The sequence below is a fragment of the Nematolebias whitei genome, chromosome 1, assembly GCF_014905685.2.
Source record: "Nematolebias whitei isolate Nwh7 chromosome 1, NemWhi1, whole genome shotgun sequence".
Taxonomy (NCBI): Eukaryota; Metazoa; Chordata; class Actinopteri; order Cyprinodontiformes; family Rivulidae; genus Nematolebias; species Nematolebias whitei.
In genome coordinates this window covers 94,245,641-94,264,780 of record NC_056498.1, presented here as the reverse complement: position 1 = coordinate 94,264,780, position 19,140 = coordinate 94,245,641, and the positions used below count along the sequence as shown (strand labels likewise).

General features: G+C 40.5%; 1 protein-coding gene across 1 annotated transcript in view; it reads right to left on the bottom strand.

Moving 5' to 3' along the window:
* The window catches only part of acox3 (acyl-CoA oxidase 3, pristanoyl), a gene marked incomplete in the record, with an annotated part of 494,152 nt that overhangs the window by 321,020 nt on the left and 153,992 nt on the right, over positions 1-19,140 (bottom strand). Inside the window, 2 exon segments of the mRNA XM_037681288.1 lie at positions 12,707-12,796; positions 12,879-12,953. Of these exon segments, the coding sequence (XP_037537216.1) occupies positions 12,707-12,796; positions 12,879-12,953 (165 nt within the window).

Sequence of the window (19,140 nt, the reverse complement as noted above, 5' to 3'; positions counted from 1 at the left end):
GTTGTGTCAAATAAATCTTTTATACGAAGGGCGACGCCTCCGCCGTTTTGAACACGACGTGGTATTCTATCCACAACAATGGTTAGAAGTGATTTTGCCAGACATAATTGATTTGTATCAAACTGGATTCATAAAGCAGAGACAGACACAGGATAATATTAGGCGCACGTTGCTGGTAATGCAAAATGTCACTAAAAGAGGAATAGAGGCTGTAATACTGGGATTGGATGCGGAAAAAGCCTTTGACTGGGTAAGATGGATTTTCTTACATAAGGTGCTAGAAAAATTTGGATTTAGAAAAACATTTATTAAAACTATACAACTGTTATATTACCAACCCACAGCTAAGATAAAAATTAATGGGAATTTTTCAAATGCTTTTACATTACAACAAGGGTGCCAACAGGGTTGCTCCAATAGCCAACTCTTATTCGCATTATATCTGGAACCTCTAAACCAATGGATAAAACAGAATGAAAATATAAAGGGTATACACATGGAGGGAGGGGAACAAAAGATAGCATTATTTGTGGATGATATATTGATTTACTTATCACAACCAAGCAAGTTGATTCCAGCACTAATGAACGCACTAATGAACGCAATGAATGAGTGCTATTAAAATTAAACACAAAGAAAACCAAAGTCCTCACCTTCGACTATGAACCAGATCAATTAATTAAGGAAAAATTTAGTTGGGTATCAGAATCGAAATTTCTGAATTACCTCTAGTGTCTAGAATTAAGTTGGATATGGGAAGGTGGAGTTTAGTTCCCTTTACAAGTTTAACATCAAGAGAAGAAATTATTAAAACAAATGTCTTACCAAGGTTGCGCTATTTATTTACAACTCAGTTGAAATGAAAGAAAAGGACTTTGCAGAATGGGATAAAATGATTTTGAAATACATGTGGCAAGGAAGAAGACCACTGATTAAGTTTAGAACCTTGCAGTTATCCAAGGATCGAGGGGAGTAAGCATTACCCTGCCTTAAGAGCTATTATTTTGCAGCACAGCTAAAAATTCTACTCAGCAAATGCAATCTGTTATACGCAGCTAAATGGAAAGATACAGAATGTGCTAAGTCACTCACAATACCACTACAAGCCATAATAAATGATAACAAACTGAGAATACATCTTAGGGAGGATCTAAAAAAGTTAAATCTGGTCCTCTGGACATTCAAAAAACAAAACAAAGCAAAATAAAAAAATTGTAGAAACGTTTCGTCTTTCATCCGAAAGACTTCCTCAGTCTGAGGTGCTGTATTCAGCTCAGACTTATAAATAGCACCTTCTCAGAGTGGATCAACCAGTTTTGCTGCTGACAACCAAAACCAGCTGCTCACATGATCAAGAAGGACCATCAGCCTAACGATGGATCATTAGCACACTGATGGCTGTTTACTATTCACAGGAGGCTGAGTGATACTAGCAATAACAGCATTGTAAGAGGGGGACAGTTGAACCTGGAGGCCTCCACCCGTTTAATGATGGATGATTTCTTTTCACAAAGATGGCCTCCTTTACTCCTCTCTCAAACCATCGTTCCTCTCTATCCAGGATGTGAACATCTTCGTCCCTGAAAGAGTGACCACTGGCCTGGACATGAGTGTAGATCGCAGAGTCCTGGCCTAATGTTGTTGCTCTTCTGTGCTGGGTCATCCTTTTGGCCAGTGGCTGTTTAGTTTCCCCGATGTAAGACTGATCACTGCCCTCCTGACACTGAATAGCATATACAATATTACTCTGTTTGTGCCGGGGGACTGGATCTTTGGAATGAACCAGTCTTTGCTGTAATGTATTTTGGGGTTTAAAAGCCACTGGGACGTTGTGTTTAGAAAATAAACGTCTCATTTTTTCTGATACTCCCTCAACATACGGAATGACCACTGGTCTGGGTTCCTCCTTTTCACCTGATGGCTAACTGGAGTCCTGTTTGGATTTCTTCTCTGCCTTCAGGAAGGCCCAGTTAGGATATCCACATTGCTCTAGAGCCTGTCTTGTGTGGGATTTCTCCTTCTGCCTGGCTCCTGAGTTAGTGCAGACGCTGTCTGCTCTGTGGTACAGAGTCCTGATGACTCCTAACTTGTACTCCAAAGGGTGATGGGAGTCTACTGGTCTGTGTGGGTGGGTTTGTGGTAGACCTCTGTTTGAAAATGTCCTCTATCAGAGACTGAGACCTCACAGTCCAAGAAAGCCAACCTGCCATTTTTTACATCTTCTCGTGTGAACTTGATGTATTTATCCACAGAGATGATGTGGTCAGTAAAATGTTGGACATCCTGAGATTTAATTTTAACCCAGGTGCCATCAACATACCTGAACCAATGACTTACTTGGTGGTGTCCCTGAAAAAAAGGACGTCAAGGCTCTCTTTTCTACCTCTTCCATGTATAGGTTGGCAACAATAAGAGAAACTGGAGACCCCATAGCACACCCATGTTTCTGCCTGAAATTTTGCTCCCCATATGTGAAGTAGGTTGACTGCAGGCACAGTTTCAACAGTTGACACAGTTCTGTGTAAAGCGTGGTCCTGCAGGACTGTCCACCTCCATGGAATCACTGTGTTCGCCTGGAGGAGACGCTCTGATGCTTTCTAACGCCGCCAGAACCGAACCGGAGCATAACCAGGCCAGGGAAAACTTCAGCCACTTCGACTCTCGTGCTGTGGAGCACTAGAACCAGACTGGTGCAGAACTGGACCGGACCAGTGATGACTTCAGCCTCTCTGGTCAGTCTCGTCGTTTTTCACCGGGGGTGCCTCTCGTGCTGTGGGGTGCGGAGGTGACGTGCAGAGAAGCGGAAGAGCAGCGCTAAGTGATGCTCGAGAAAAGTGCGGATTTTGCATCTGAGTTACTGCAGGCCTCCATCTAAACTCACCTGGATAATAATTATTTTTATACTGGATCACGTTGTTGTCCCCTGTTGGCCTGAAATGACCTAGGACCATGCCTTTCATTTCGGGAGGATTTTCTGGCAGTTCACTCTGCTATTTGCTGCAATTTATCTGTTTCTATCTGTTGATCCAGGACCCAACTTCTGTTTCTCATGGGAACATCCATCCATCTTCGCAGGGGGGCCGGAGCCCCCCTCAGCCCAACTCAAACTGCAGTAGGGCCACCTCGTCTGACTTGTTTGTCCATTTGATTTGTGACACTTTATGGTCTGAGACTTTTCTGCACCATTCATATTATTGTCATTATTTTCAGATCTCAGACCATCTGGAGTCACTGAATCTTGTTAATATACCTGGATCTGTCCATCACTGCAACTTTCACTGTTTTTGGGTTCTGAATGATCGCGTCTTCATTAATGTTTCTCATGGTTCAAATATGGGGGCTAATTGTCACAATACTAACTCCTGTAATTACACATCAGTCACGAAAAACTCAAGAAAATGTCTGATAATAATGTTGTTATTGCTCTCAGGGATTCAGCCCAACCCTGGACCCCCCCACTAATTATAGTACACCAAAAAACTTTAAAAATGTCAGGACTTCAACAAAGTCCATGCTCAATAATCCAGGTAAACAATTCAACATTTTTCAGTCAGATCATCTGGACAGTCTTTTTTTTTTTGTGCTGAAACGTTTTTGCCTTCGATCCAGAAGGCTTAATCAGTCATGAGTATGGACTTTGTTGTTTTCAACCAATTTGACACGACTGTCAACAAGGAAGAGGGCAAGCAATGGAGGAGGAGGCGTGCCACAGAGACCATCTTAGCACCAACAAAATTGGTTTGTTCCACTTTGGAGTAAGCTGTGGGATAAAGAATCAGTTTTGTGTTGTGTGTTTCCTTGACTGATGAAGCCTTCTGGATCAAAGGCGAAACGTTTCAGCACAAAAAAAGACTGTCCAGATGATCTGACTGAAAAATGTTGAATCGTATACCTTGATTATTGAGCATGGACTTTGTTTTCAACCAGTTTGACACAACTGTCAACAAGGAAAAGGGCAAGCAATGGAGAAGTGGGCATGCCACAGAGACCATCTTAGCACCAACAAAATTGGTTTGTTCCACTTTGGAGTAAGCTGTGGGAGGAAGAATCAGTTTTGTGTTGTGTGTTTCCTTGACTGATAAAGCCTTCCGGCTCGAAGGCGAAACGTTTCAGCACAAAAAAAAAAGACTGTCCAGATGATCCAACTGAAAAATGTTGAAATGTCAAGACTTCATTTCATGCATGTAAACACTCGTAGCCTTCTGAGAAACCTTGATGCCTTGAAAATTCTGGTCAGTCTTTCTGGGACAGATGTAATATTCATCTCTGAAACCTGGCTCAACAAATCTGTACTGAATAACGACCTGGTAATCAATGGATATAACATCTATCGCTTTCATTGTCGAAAAAGGGGGGAGTGGAGTTGCTATTTACATCAGAGATTCTCTGGTTGCTAGTCTTGTGTCTGCTAAAATAATTCCACAAAAGTTTGAGGCCTTAGCTGTAAAACATCACTTTCAATGGAGGCCAGATCTTATCTGTAGTGGGTTGTTATTGTCCCCCCTCAGCAACACCTGAGGCTCTGTCCTCCTGATAGAATTCCTTGGAAGTTTAAAATTCAAAGAGATTTTGTTTGGCAGGAGATTTCAACATTGATTGTGATAAGTCGACCCCCCTCTGTGATAAATTCGCCCGTCACTCAATCTAACCCAAATGATAGACTCTCCCACTAGACCAAACAAAAACCATCCTGAAAAATCTTCCATCTTAGACCTGTTTCTAACAAATATGCCTCACAAATTCCCTGGTAAAGGTGTATTCGCTGACATTTTAAGTGATCATTGTGTAATAGCAGCTCTCAGAGACATTAAACTTCCACCTTCTAAGCCCAGATTAATAAAAAAAAGGGATCTGAAACAGTTTTGTGAACAGTCATTCCTCTGGGATCTATTCCACTTTGACTGGCATTGTATTCTACTAGCCGACGACGTGAACTCCGCTTGATAATAATTTCATAATAGTTTAATTTATTTTGTGAACAAACATGCTCCTTTTCGTCAGTTCAGAATAAAGGGACGAGACAGCCCCTGGTTTACTCCAGAGCTAGCTGACCTCCTACAGAGGAGAGATCATCTTTGGGCCACAGCCAGAAAATCTGGCTCAGACACTGATTGGTTGAGTTTTTGACAGATGAGGAATAAATGCACAACTGCCATCAACGCAGCAAAACGCAACTAGTTCTTATCTCAGACCTCCAAAAATCTAATTGACCCTAACAGAGTCTAGAAAACTATCAAATCTCTCTCAGGCAGCCCCCAATCATCTGACCTCCCATCACAAATTCTTGTTAACTCTGTTCCTGTGTCAAATAAGCATGAGATCCTGAACTGTTTCAACAAACATTTTGTTGCTTCTAGTTCTTTATTTGACATAGTTACTAATGGAAAATCAGCCACTTCACTTAATAACCAAACTTCTACAATTCAATCCCTCCTACAAGTCAATCCTCAGTTAATCACACATTTTCTTTTTCTTGGTTCTCAGTTAATGAGGTAAATAAACTGTTAAAAAGTCATGATCCTAAAAAATCAGGGGGACCAGATGAACTTCCACCTTATTTCTTAAGGCTGGCTGCTCATATTATCACAGTCCCTGTGACCCATCTTTAATCTTTCCATAAGCCAAAACTCAATCCCAGATGCTTGGAAAACAGCCTTTGTTCTTCCTTTGCTGAAGAGAGGTGACCCCAGCTCACTGAACAACTATCGACCAATCTCTAAACTCTGCATTTTAGCCAAGGTTCTAGAAAAACTGATAAACTCTTAAATAAAAAATTACTTGGACTCATTTAATATCTTACCTCGTCATCACTCGACTTCTGGTAAGATGGCACCCGTGTACATGGCTTGCAATCCACCTCTGCTAATGGTGTTCAGATTATTTGTGTTTTGTTCGTTTTTTATCTGGGACATAAACTCGCTGCGGGTGTATGACCGACAACAGCTTCTGGATCTTCGATTTTCTGCCGCCGTTGTCATTTATTTGGACCAATATGAGCGTAACTCTGGACCCCCCCCCCCCCCCACCACCACCACCACCTCATCCCCCACTGCTGGCAAACGTGCCAGTTTACCTCGGCTGGCCTCCTCACTTGCCTGCCCACAGATATCGCTACAGACGCCGGGGAAAACGTGCTGGGCGGCTGGTAAAGCTTAAAGCCCTGCGCACCGCATCTTCCTCTTCAGCTGGTGGTCATGGTTTCCAACGCCAGCTTCCTGCGTGCCTGGACCAGGTAAACAACCGGAGTTGTCGGCCGGTGCGCTGCACGGGCCGATCCGGGGGGGCTGTTATTGAAAGCCTGCGGCCATTGGCGCGCGCAAACTCCACCGCTGCTGGGTCCACTTTGGACAGTATCCGGATGTGTTTGGTCAACGCAAGATCTATTACCAACAAAACTTTTATCCTCAGGGACTACTTTCAAGAGCACAATTTGGACTTCCTCTGCATCACAGAGGCTTGGATGTCTCCAGGTGAGTCCAACACCTTGACAGAATTATTGCCACCGAACTATCTGTATTTCAACGCACCGCGGCCATCAGGTAGGCGCGGTGGTGGATTATTAACAATATGTAAACCAACTTTTGACTATAAACAACTGCCCATCCCAGTTTCCCGCGCCAGCTTTGAGCTGAGCGTCTTTGAACTCGGTCGTTCGCCTTCGACTTTATGTGCGATCGTCTACCGCCCACCTCGCTCTAAGGATTTCATAAATGAGTTTTAAGATTTCTTGGCTGAAATCACACTGAAATATGATCATGTTTTCATTATTGGGGACTTTAATTTGCATGTGTGCTGTCAGGAAAAGCCCTTGGTTAAGGACTTTTTAGATTTATTGGACTCATTTAATCTAACGCCTCATGTAAACAGTCCCACCCAAGAGTGCGGACATACACTGGACCTTGTTTTAACTCGTGATGTGACTGTTAGTAATCTTGAAATTGGTGATAATGATTTTTCAGACCACATGCCAGTCCAGTTTGAGTTCACCCTCCCCCATCTAACTCCTAAGCCGTGCAGTCCTGCACATCGAAGCCAGACCATTAACCACTTCACTGCCGCACATTTCACAGATGCTTATAACTCTGAAATGATAAGTCAGCCCCCGGTGTTTCTCACTACCACCACTGAAGAGCTGACATCCCAGTTCAACTCTGTCTGCTTAAAGACTCTGGATCATGTCGCTCCTGTTAAAACTAGAAAATCAAAACTCAGAGCAGAACCTTGGCTGAGTGACGTCACCAAGGCCGTTAGGCAGCAATGTAGGAGGGCGGAGCACAAATGGAGGAAAGACAGGCTGCAGGTCTCTTTTCAAATACTTAAAGAGAGTTGGCGCCGTTATCACAAAGCAGTAAAAGCTGCTAAATTCAAATACTTTTCTGATATCATAACCTCAAACTCTTACAACCCACGTGTCCTCTTCTCAACCCTAAACTCTGTTCTCTACCTCACTGAACCATCACCTCTGGAAGCCTCGACTGAGCTGTGCAAGAACTTCTTACATTTCTTTTTGGAAAAATTTGCGACCACCTGGGCTCTCATTTCCCCTCTAACTCATGACCTATCCATCCCACCTCAATCTGTAGCTCTATACTCAAAATACTAAAATAAGTGACTTTACTTTAACTGTACTATTTCAATAATGAACAGTGTCAAATATGTTTCTTTTTAGTAAATATTAGATATTTGTTTTTGATATAGTGCCTTGCGAAAGTATTCGGCCCCCTAGAACTTTTCAACCTTTTGCCACATTTCAGGCTACAAACATAAATATATAAAATTTTGTTTTTTTGTGAAGAATCAACAACAAGTGGGACACAATCGTGAAGTGGAATGATATTTATTGGATGTGTCACACTTTTTTAACAAATAAAAAACTGAAAAGTGGGGTGTGCATATTATTTGGCCCCCTTACGTTAATACTTTGTAGCGCCGCCTTTTGCTGAAATTATAGTTGCAAGTCGCTTGGGGTATGTCTCTATCAGTTTTGCACATCGAGAGACTGAAATTTTTGCCCATTCTTCCTTGCAATGAATATAATAATTTACTTAATAAAAACAACAGACATTTCTGAAGGCCTCTAGATTAGTTATGGGAAAAATGGAGGAGTTTAAAGGGAGAGGTTTTGAAGGAAAATGTATGTCTGTAGACCAGAACAGCACGCTCCTTTCAAACGCAGCTCGCCCTCGGTCCACTTAGTGCGTGAAGCTTGTGATGACTCTTTACCTTGGCAGAGGATGGGTCCGCTACGGTCAAGAGGTCCCTGGCATGCTACCTTTCAGCGTCTCCTCAGGGCGGCTGTGACTCGGCAGAAGTCGTGAGATACTCCGTTCAACAGAACAAACTTCCTCAGAAGTTGTAGGGCATTCGCCGGGTGAAGTCACAGCGAGGCGCCGTGACTCCTACAGAGATGGATGACTCCATCACACTGAGTTCAACTCAAGACTGAGAACTGTAGAACTGCAGCACTGACTCCAGAACTCCACTCCAGAACTCCAGCGCTCTACAGAACTGCTAGAACTCCAGAACTGCTAGAACCGAATAATTCCAGGAAGTGTCGACTTTTAAAAAGTTCTCACTTTAGGACCTCCTGATTGGTTGAAGCAACAACAGGGGTGGTTCTAGTGATGTCAGAGGGTCATTACAAGTCAAGAAAACAGCAGGAATGCTTTGAGAACAGTTAGTTACAGACGAGAAAATATTTTGGAGAAATTACAGACTTACAGGTGCCAGTTTTCTTATTTACTGTCTGAGAGTTTTAAAAACACGACACTTCGTTCCAATAACTTCCCTCTGACTTTTGACCGACATCACTACTTTCTCATTTAGAAAGAAGATCAAAAATGCATAATTACTTTGTAAAATAGACATTTTATCTTGATTTCCAATTTAAATGAGCATTAAAAATCATTAATACTGTTTCACAGTTGATTTAAAATGAGTGGTTCACTTCAACATTTAGAAATGATATGAACTAAACACACTTTTGATTTACCAAGATATTGTAAAATAGTGATGATAATATAAAAGAAGAGTGTTCTTTCAATTGATTACTTTAGGATACAATTAGACAGTCTCTGGATGAGCTAATTTGTATTTCTATATTCAAATCAATGAAATAACAGTTCCTGTCCCATGAAGGTCTTCAGAGGCAGGTTTTGGTCGGAGGCCTAGTTCACTACAGTAGCGTTTGTGAATAGCAGTCTTCAGCTCTTTCCACAGATTCTCCACTGGATTCAGGTCTGGACTTTGACTTGGCCATTCCAACACCTGGATATGTTTATTTGTGAACCGTTCCATTGTAGATTTAGCTTTATGTTTTGGATCATTGTCTTGTTGGAAGATAAATCTCCGTCCCAGTCTCAGGTCTCTTGCAGACTCAAACAGGTTTTCTTCCAGAATGGTCCTGTATTTGGCCCCATCCATCTTCCCATCAATTCTGACCATCTTCCCTGTCCCTACTGACAAAAAGCAGCCCCAAACCATGATGCTGCCACCACCATGTTTGACAGTGGGGATGGTGTGTTCAGGGTGATGAGCTGTGTTGCTTTTACGCCAAACATATCGTTTTGCAAGACCCTGTTTTTAACATTTTTACAGCCACTTTATTTACCAATGGATTTTATAAAATAAAATATTGGAAAATGTTATGCTGTATTCTAAATTTAAGATAAGTTAACGATTAGAATATATTAAATTATTAATAATTTAATAAGATCAATTTAGATTTTATTATGCACAAGTTAATAAAGTTAATACATTAGTCTGTCAGTCACTGAAATTACTCATGAAACTAGCTGAAGTTAACATTTATTCCTTGAAAGTTTGTAGACCAAAAAAAGTAAGTTACCTGGATATGATTGTCTTTCAGCAGAAGATACAAAACATGCCGCCAGCAACGATAAAGTTCCAGTATTTCCTCTAGAATTAAAAACGCAGTAAAAACAACAACATTTCGATCTCCATTCTTTCTTTGGCTGAGCTCTGTCACGGTTGCTAGGTGACAAGACATACACTAACGTAACCCTGAAGGCTAGACTTGTCCCAATTCACAGCCGCTGACTTCCGGTCTACGTGGTCTTTGAAGGACCCAGCCTACGTTGACCGGGTGGGCCGGGTCCTTTGAAGGATGCAGCCATTGGATTGGGACACAGCTTTAATTGGAGCTTTTGAGATGTGTAGTGAACTCGGCCTCCGGTCAAACCTGCCTGTGAAGACCTTCATGGGACAGGAACTGTTATTTCATTGATTTGAATCCAGAAATACAAATTAGCTCATCCAGAGACTTTCTAATTGTATTCTGAACTAATCAATTGAAAGAACACTCTCTTTTTCATATTATCATTACTATTTTACAATATCTTGATAATCAAAAGTGTGTTTAGTTCATACCATTTTTAAATGTTGAAGTGAACCACTCATTTTAAATAAACTGGGAAACAGTATTAATGATTTTTAATCCTCATTCAAAGAAGAAATCTAGTTAAATGTCTATGTTACAAAGTAATTATGCATTTTTGATCTTCTGTCTGAAATGAGAAAGGTGTGATGTCGGTCAAAAGTTGGAGACAGTCGCAAACAAGTTATTGGAACGAACTGTCTTGTTTTTAAACCTCTCAGACAGGAACAAGAGAACTGACACCTGTAGTTTTTCTCTCTTCGTCAAAACATTTCTCTGTCTGTTCCTAAACATCTCCGCTGTTTTTCTGACTTGTAATGACCGTCTGACGTCACTAAAACCACACCCCTGTTGGTTCTTTCAACCAATCAGGACTTCCCAAAAGTGACCGGAAGCAGAACTCTTTAAAAGTCGACACTTCCTAGTTCCAGTAGTTCGGAGGGAAGGTTCTAGTTAGAAAGTTCAGTGCTGGAGAAAGTTCTGAAGTGCTGGAGCTAGTTGGGAGAAGTTCAGTTCTGGAGAAAGCTCTGAAGCTGGTTCTGATGGAGTTCGGCTGGAGTTCCTGTCGGAGCCACAACGCCTCGCTGTGGCTCCACCCGGCGAATGCCCTATAACTGCTGAGGAAGTTTGTTCTGTGGAACGGATTATCTCACAACTTCTGCCGAGTCGCAGCCGCCCTGAGGAGACGCTGAAAGGTAGCGTGCCAGGGACCTCTTGACCGCAGCTGATTCATCCTCTGCCAAGGTAAAGAGTCGTCACGAGCTTCACTACCATTGTACCGCGGGCGAACTGCGCTTGAAAGGAGGGTGTTGTTCTGGTCTACAGACATACATCCTCATCCACCCATTTTCTCTCCATTTAAACTCCTTCATTTCCCATCTTTAAACTTCTATCTTGCCAGTAATTAATCCAGATATCTTCAGAAATGTCTGTTGTTTTTATTAAGTAAAATGTGCCAAGTTTTATTAATCAGTCGATAGCATAATCAAGTGTACAATGTTTTGATGTTAAATTTTGATTCTGTTAATAAATGACCACATTCATTTTGATGGGTCAAAGAAAATTAACGTCTCATGTCACTGATTAGACCATCTCCAACACAGTACCTCTGTCACATATCTGTCAAGTAGCTCGAAAAAGTGAGAACCCGTTATTAAAAAATTGACTGTAGTGGAGCTCTGAAGCTAACTGAAGCTAACCTAGCCTTAGTATACTACAGATGTTAATCAGCTGCTGTTGGTCGTAGAAAACTGCATTGTTGCCATGGTTACGCATCATAACAAATGTCCAAAACTAAAAAAAGTTTCAGTAAAATTCCTTCCAGCTGCACAGCATCCAATACCAGAGGAAACAATCATCCAAAAAATGTGATTTGCATCCAAAAAAAGAGGAATTAAAGTTTCCAAAAGCAAAATCTCTGAATGAAAGTGATAGAGCTGCTCCAAGTCCATGCTCAACATGCTCATGACCTCATTTCCTTAAATGATTTCCTAAAATTGAAGTTTTAATTTAATACTATTTATATCTTAACGTGTTTCTGGATCTGCCATTGTGTCATTGTTTCCTGTTCCTCTCAAACCCAGCCGGTCAAAGCAGATGGCCACTTGTCCTGAGCCTGGTTCTGCTAAAGGTTTCTTCCTCATGAGGGAGTTTTTCCTTTCCATTGTTGCGTTCATGCTTGCTCAAGATGGGAGTTCTGCAATGGAGTTAAATTCAAAGCAGTCTGCTCCTCGGATACTGTTAAATTATTTTTGTATATGAATGTTTCTGTTCACTTATTCTTTTTATATATGAATGTTTCTGTTCACTTGTTCTTTTTATATATGAATGTTTCTGTTCAGTGCCTTGAGTTGACTTCTGTTGTGACTTAGTGCTATATAAATAAACTGAATTGAAATGAATTAAATGTACACCAAAATAAACAGCTACTTCACACATTTTTCTTTGGTGTTTCAAGCACAGATATTTTTATGTTCTTATTGTCAGCTGGACAAAGCTCTCTGTACAAACTATTACCATCTTAAAACACTGGTTGGAAAAGAATGGTTCACAAAATGAAAGCTCCAATTTTAAATTAAAGCAAGGTGTTGCTACCTTATTGTGCTCTGAGATGACTTTGTTGTGACTTGGCGCTATATAAATAAACTGAATTGAAAGATTAATTAATATTCATACACTGCTTCATGAAGTATTTAGCTAAATAGTTTCATGCAAACAGAGACACAGGTAAAAACCTGTTTGTCCACTTTCAGCTCCAGGCAGCAGATGATATTAAGGCAAGCAGATATTGGTGTGTATCTGGATGTGTACCTCGGTAGACGGGTCGTATGTAGAAGTAGTTCTCATAGCTCGGGTGTTGCTGCCGTGGCTCAGCTCAGTGAGGGCGAAGCATCCAAACATCTAGAATCAAATCATCACAATGTTATAACACATGAGAAGTTCTGACTCCAACTCTGACCTACTGGAACTCGGATTTTCTTACCGTCATGTCTTCAATGCCTTCAACATATTTACTGTGCCTGCTAGACCCTGAATTGGCAATGGTCCTACCAAACATCTGCAACAACATTGATAAGTGTTACCAGAACAACAACTAAACAAACATAATCAAATCTGCAAGAAAGCACGTTTAACAAAACAAAAACAAAAACCAACAAAGTTCAGCTTTACTGGGAAATCATTTGCCCATGATCCACTGGAAGGTAACCCCTGCAACGTTTCCTCCAGCATTATCTAAGCAGGGTGGCTTGCCCCGCATAAAGATCATAGCATATAACAAATTAATAAACTTTTGGACATTATTGCACTAAATGTGTGATGCAGGGCAGACACCAAATATAAGATAAGATAGAACTTTATTGATCATGCAGGAAATTGTTGAAATTGTGATACATCATTACCCTCTCCCCCACAACCCACGACCATTATATACAAAATGTAAATGTATTCAGCATACACACACGTCTAACTTGTGCACACAGCCCAACTCAATCCAACAAATTTAATCTGCTGAAGTGCATTTTAGAAATGGTTACAGTCAGCTTTGGATAAGTTATTTTCCAATATTGATTATATACCATTGGAGGTGAGGGGTTAGACATGGACATGAGGACAGCTCCCTGCAGGTATGAAAATAGAGTCGTAGCTACTGGGATGAGTTGGAGATGCTGATAACAAAATACAACAGGCTATAGATGAGTTAAAGAAGGGCATGACACACCCACAACAACTCTGAATATTTTGAGAGAATGTTTGACAATGTTTAAAAAAGTTAAGTCTGGTCCTCTGGACATTCAAAAAACAAAACAAAGCAAAACAACAACAAAAAATGTAGAAACGTTTTGTCTTTCATCCGAAAGACTTCCTCAGTCTGAGGAAGACTGAGAAAGTCTTTCGGATTAAAGACGAAACGTTTCTACATTTTCTTTTTTGTCCAGAGGACCAGATTTAACTTTTTTTAGATTTTTCTACCTGGATTATTGAGCATGCATCAGGATGTTTGACAATGTTGGGGTTTTTTTGGACAATGTTTACATATTCAAGAAAACAATGTGAGCCTCTGCAACTTATGAGAAAAATAAGAATTGCCACGAACGTCTAGAGCAGTGCTATTCAACTGGTGGCCCACGGGCCATTTCTGACCCGCGAATGACTTGAGTCCAGCCTGACGTGGGTTTTGGGTTTGGAGTTCTGTTTATTATGTTTATCATTAAATGTAATAAAACAAACAAATTTAAAAGATAACGGATCATTGTAATACTTGGTTTATTTAGATAATGACTAATTGCTGGATATGAGTTCAGGAGGGGACAATTAAAAATAAAATAAAATAAAAACTGAAAAACTTGGTAAATAAATTAATAAAATGGATACAAATGGATACAAACACTAAAATATGAATACATATGAAGACTCAGAATTTAAAATATATGATGTAGATGACCTGCTTTATTCAATTTTTTTCCTGTAATTAAAGAAAGTGAATATTATAATGAAGAGCAATTTAATAATATTAAAATGACAAAATGTGGGACTTCCGGGGCGGATCACCCCCATGATGGCCACATAGCGAGAGAGCTCCTGGACGAACCAGAATAATTAGAGAAATTTCCCCATATAAATTGAAGAAACTCCAGCAATATAAAGCGTTAAAAAGGGGACAAGAGACAGACCACCACTCTGAACTACAAACGCCGACTGAGGTCAGATGAGTGAGAAAGATGGGATGCAGCAACAGCTAGCTGCTAACGGAACTAAGCTAACAAACGAGACGTAGCACACGAAAATGACTGACTCCGAGCTGATTCTGCGAGAACTAAGAGGGTTCCGCCAAGAAAATAAAGAACAACTCGAGACAATAAAAGAAGAAATCGTGAAGGTAAATACCAGAATGGACGAGGTGGAAGGACGTATTGAGAAGGCAGAAGAAAGGATCCAAAACACGGAAGACGTTATAACGGCCATGCTAAAACTACAGATCAAGATGGAGGATAAATTGTTGGATCTGGAGAGTCGCTCCAGACGCGAAAACATAAGGATGTACGGGGTACCGGAGGGGTCCGAGAAAGAAACAACGATGATCACATTTGTGGAAAATTTACTCCGTGAAGGTCTGGAGTTAAATGACGACATGCCTGATCTACAAATTGAAAGAGCCCACCGATCAGTTGGGCCGCAGCCGCCAGTAAACGCACCACCACGCTCCATCATTATTAAGTCCTTAAGCTCCAGAACCAAAGAGACAATACTCCGCAAAGCATGTCAGGGGAAAGGTTTTAACTGGCAAGAAAACCACATAAATCTGGACCATGACTATCCACCTCTCATACTTAAAAAACAAAGGGAGTATACAGAAATCCGTAAAGTATTAAAGGAGAATAATATTCAATTTCAGAACATCTTCCCAGCCAGGCTGCGCGCGTCAGATATGAAAACAGAACCAAAACTTACGACACCGTGGAGGAGGCATCAGAGGACCTGCAGAGAAGAGGCTTCACCATGACAACCATCAAACCTCCGGAGAAGCTCATGGAGCAGGTACAGTGATGCCCCTTTTCCACCGTCACGGCGCGGGTCGGATATTTCCGGGTTGAAGCGCGTTTGAGGTCTTTCCACTGTTCCAGAAACCGGCTCGCCTCGCTAAATTCTGGCCCGGCTTCTCAAGGGTTCCGAGCGAGCCGCGCCGTGACGTCAGAAACACTGTCGGTCACTGATTGGTCGGGGGGAGGAGTCTGTGGAGTCTTTCCAAACAACCCGATCCACCATTTTTTTCTCTACCGCTTGCCATTAGCGATAACACGAGGAGCGTATCTTTTAGTATTTTGAAGCTATACAACAACAATAATATCAAAGCCGTGGTCAAATGCAGAAGTGCACGTGTTGTTGTGCTTGGTGGCCGACGAAAAAAGTCAAAGCGAGCTAGATGGAGGATTGGAGGGTGGTTTGGACACGACTACTGCTCTACTTGAACCATTTATAGAAGATGGTGAGTGTTTTCTAACTTTAAACATATTTTAAATTACTCATCCCATCGGTTCTGAACATATTTTTAACTAACAAAAGAGGCTGACGCCATAATAGTACAACGTCGGTGCTACGATGCTAAGCTAATTTGCATAAACGCTAACTGTTCTCCGGTCCCGTTTCTCACTGTATTTTATCCAGAACGTCTTTCAGCGCGTGATGGTTCATCTCTAAACTCCACATTAAACCCTCCAAGCCTCCCGGCTCCTGCTCCATCAGAGGAGTCTACACCTGACAGAGCTCCATCAGAGGAGTCTACACCTGACAGAGCTCCATCAGAGGAGTCTACACCTGACAGAGCTCCATCAGAGGAGTCTGCACCTGACAGAGCTCCATGAGAGGAGTCTGCACCTGACAGGTCTCCATCACAGCCCAGCTGCACCTCACAGAGCAGCACAACACTGCAGCTTCTGTGCTCGGTAAGAACAGATGCAACTGTTCCACATCACTTTATTTGTGCCGATAAGGACTTGATTTATTTTATTTTTAAAGTAAAAAACTAAAATGTTGAATAAATACTGAATTGGGATGAAATTATGTACACAGGGTCCCAGTTACAGACAACAAAACGTAAAATAAAAACAGTAATAAGATCTAAGATATGAACTAAGAAAAATATCAACTAAAAAACATCTACTAATAAAACACTAAGCACTAATAGCATTAAACAATCAAAACAATACGTCAAACAGCAACATGAACTTGAGTTTGTGCAGCCTCATGAATATATAACACTGTGAAGAATCACATCATGTAGCTGCTGATCAGTTTCATGTAGCTGCTGATCAGTTTCATGTTGCTGCTGATCAGTTTCATGTTGCTGCTGATCTGTTTCATGTTGCTGTGTTCATGCGTGCTCGTCTGTTCACACAGACTCATGTCCGTGCTGCTGTTCTGCGTATTGTGTTTAATGTTTTTATGCTATTAGAGCTTATCATATTTTTAGTTGATGTTTTTATTAGTTCATATCTTTAGATCTTATTACTGTTTTTCTTTTATATTTTATTGTTGGATGTAACTGGGACCCTGTGAACATAATTTTGATCCACCACATGTACCACATGTGGTGCGAATGACAAAGAATATCTGCATCTGTATAATACTTTCTGATTCATATATCCATTATTATCATTTTCATTATTTTTAAATCAATTTATTTTTCATTTTCTTATTTGATCAGTTTATTATTATTAATATATCTATTATAGCTGTTAGCAGCACCTTTCTTTGTTTCATGCATTTATTCAAAAACAGTATGTAGCTTGAATTAACCACCTGTTTCTTGTTTCTAGTGAAGAGAAAGAGAAAAGAGTCCAGTAAAGAAAAGTCTTATTTCATCACTGAATGAACATGAAGAACTGAACCGGACACAGCAGGAACAACACTTGTGTCTTCTTCTGGATGAAGCCCGTGAGACAAGGGACAGACACAATCATTAGTTGGACGCAGTAGTTTTTATTTTTGTACATTTTTCACTTCTTACTTTTACTATTAAACAATTTTTTTCTTAAGTGGTGTCCTTGAACATTAAATTTCCTAAACAAATTTTACAATGTTAAGTTCATATAGTGTTTGTTTAAATTCATACTGGAATTGAGAAGAATTTCCAATTGCATTTGATCTTTAATGGATCCTAAGAAAAGATTACTAGAATCTGCTCAACTGTTATTATGTTATAATGTTTTGGTTCTAGGATGAAGTGACACAAAAACAGTCAAAAATTCAGAAAGGACAGTTATCATTTATCAGTTATTGGCCGTACAACTGTGGCCTGAGAGATTCAGCTGAAAGTCCTGCCTGGTGCACCTTTTATTTGAACCTGCAGAGATTTGAACAGCTGATCTGAAGCAAACAGGCAGGAGTTCACCTGAACTGACCACTCCTGCTGTTTGATGGTCTCCTCCTTCGCCACCCGTCCATCCATCCATCTATCCATCCATCCATCCATCCATCCATCCATCCATCCATCCATCCTCTTCTGCTTCAGGGTTGTGGGAGCAGCATCTTCACCAGGGAGGCACAGACATCAACAGCCTCCTCTTCAACTCTTCTAGGACCCCATGGTGTTCACAAACCAACTGACTATTTATTAATTAATATCCTGATGCTGCTCAATAATCCAGGTAGAAAAATCTAAAAAGTTAAGTCTGGTCCTCTGGACATTCACAAAACAAACAATACAGTTTATAATAAATAAACTAAATGTTTTTTGTTAGTTTTGTTTTTTGAATGTCCAGAGGACCAGACTTAACTTTTTTAGATTAATAAGTAATAAATTTATGTTTTAATTTAATGAAAGACAAATCTTTAAAATTCAAGGACAAAATTTAACCTAATTGTTTTCAAGTCTGTATCTTATTGTAAAAGCAGTTTCAAAGATTACAGCACAGTGTGATGTTTTGCAATTTTAACATGAACCTTGTGCATATCTGCAAATAATAAAAGTGAAGATATTTTGAATACATCTTTATTGTAAAAATCTATACTAAAATGAAAAACACATGGGTTTAAAGCAGCAGGGAAGGCAGTAAGGTAGAATTATGAATCAGGTTTATAAGTTACAGCTCATGAGGTACTCCATTAGAGCAGGACATCTTTTCCACAACATCGTGTGACAAAACCTTCAGGGTGTTCTTCTTCTAATACGTTTAGTGGTGGCTAGTAAGTAGCTTAAGGGAGCACTACCGCCACCAGGTGGTAAGACGAGTTGGATTCTAGTCCCCGCCTACAGAGCTGGTCCAGAAATGTACATGGAAACACAACAGACCCGAACCGATCTGAACCAACCCGAACTGATCTGATCCGCTCTGTGACGGTGGAAAAGGGGCATGACTGTCCTGGACGAGGGTGGACAGACAAGCGACAAAGGGCACATTTAAAGCCGGTCGGGAGCCAAGTTACAAGGAAAAGCTCCGAGCTTTCAAGAGACCATCAGCAGATTCCTCAGGGTCATAGAGAGAACTTAATCCACAATCTGAAGACGGCGGAAATAAAGGTGAAATATTTTCATCATAATTAGTGGTGGAGATAAACTATTGAAGAAACTGGTTCATTTGGGACCACTTTCCTTTTTCAATTATTACTCTTTCTTTCGTTATTAATATTTTTCCTTTGCAGTAGGAATAATTTTTCTTTTTTAATTTCTATTATTATTTTTATTTTTTACTCTTTTGGTTTTTTTTGTTTTGTTTTTTTCCTTTTCTACTTTTTCGACATGTGGC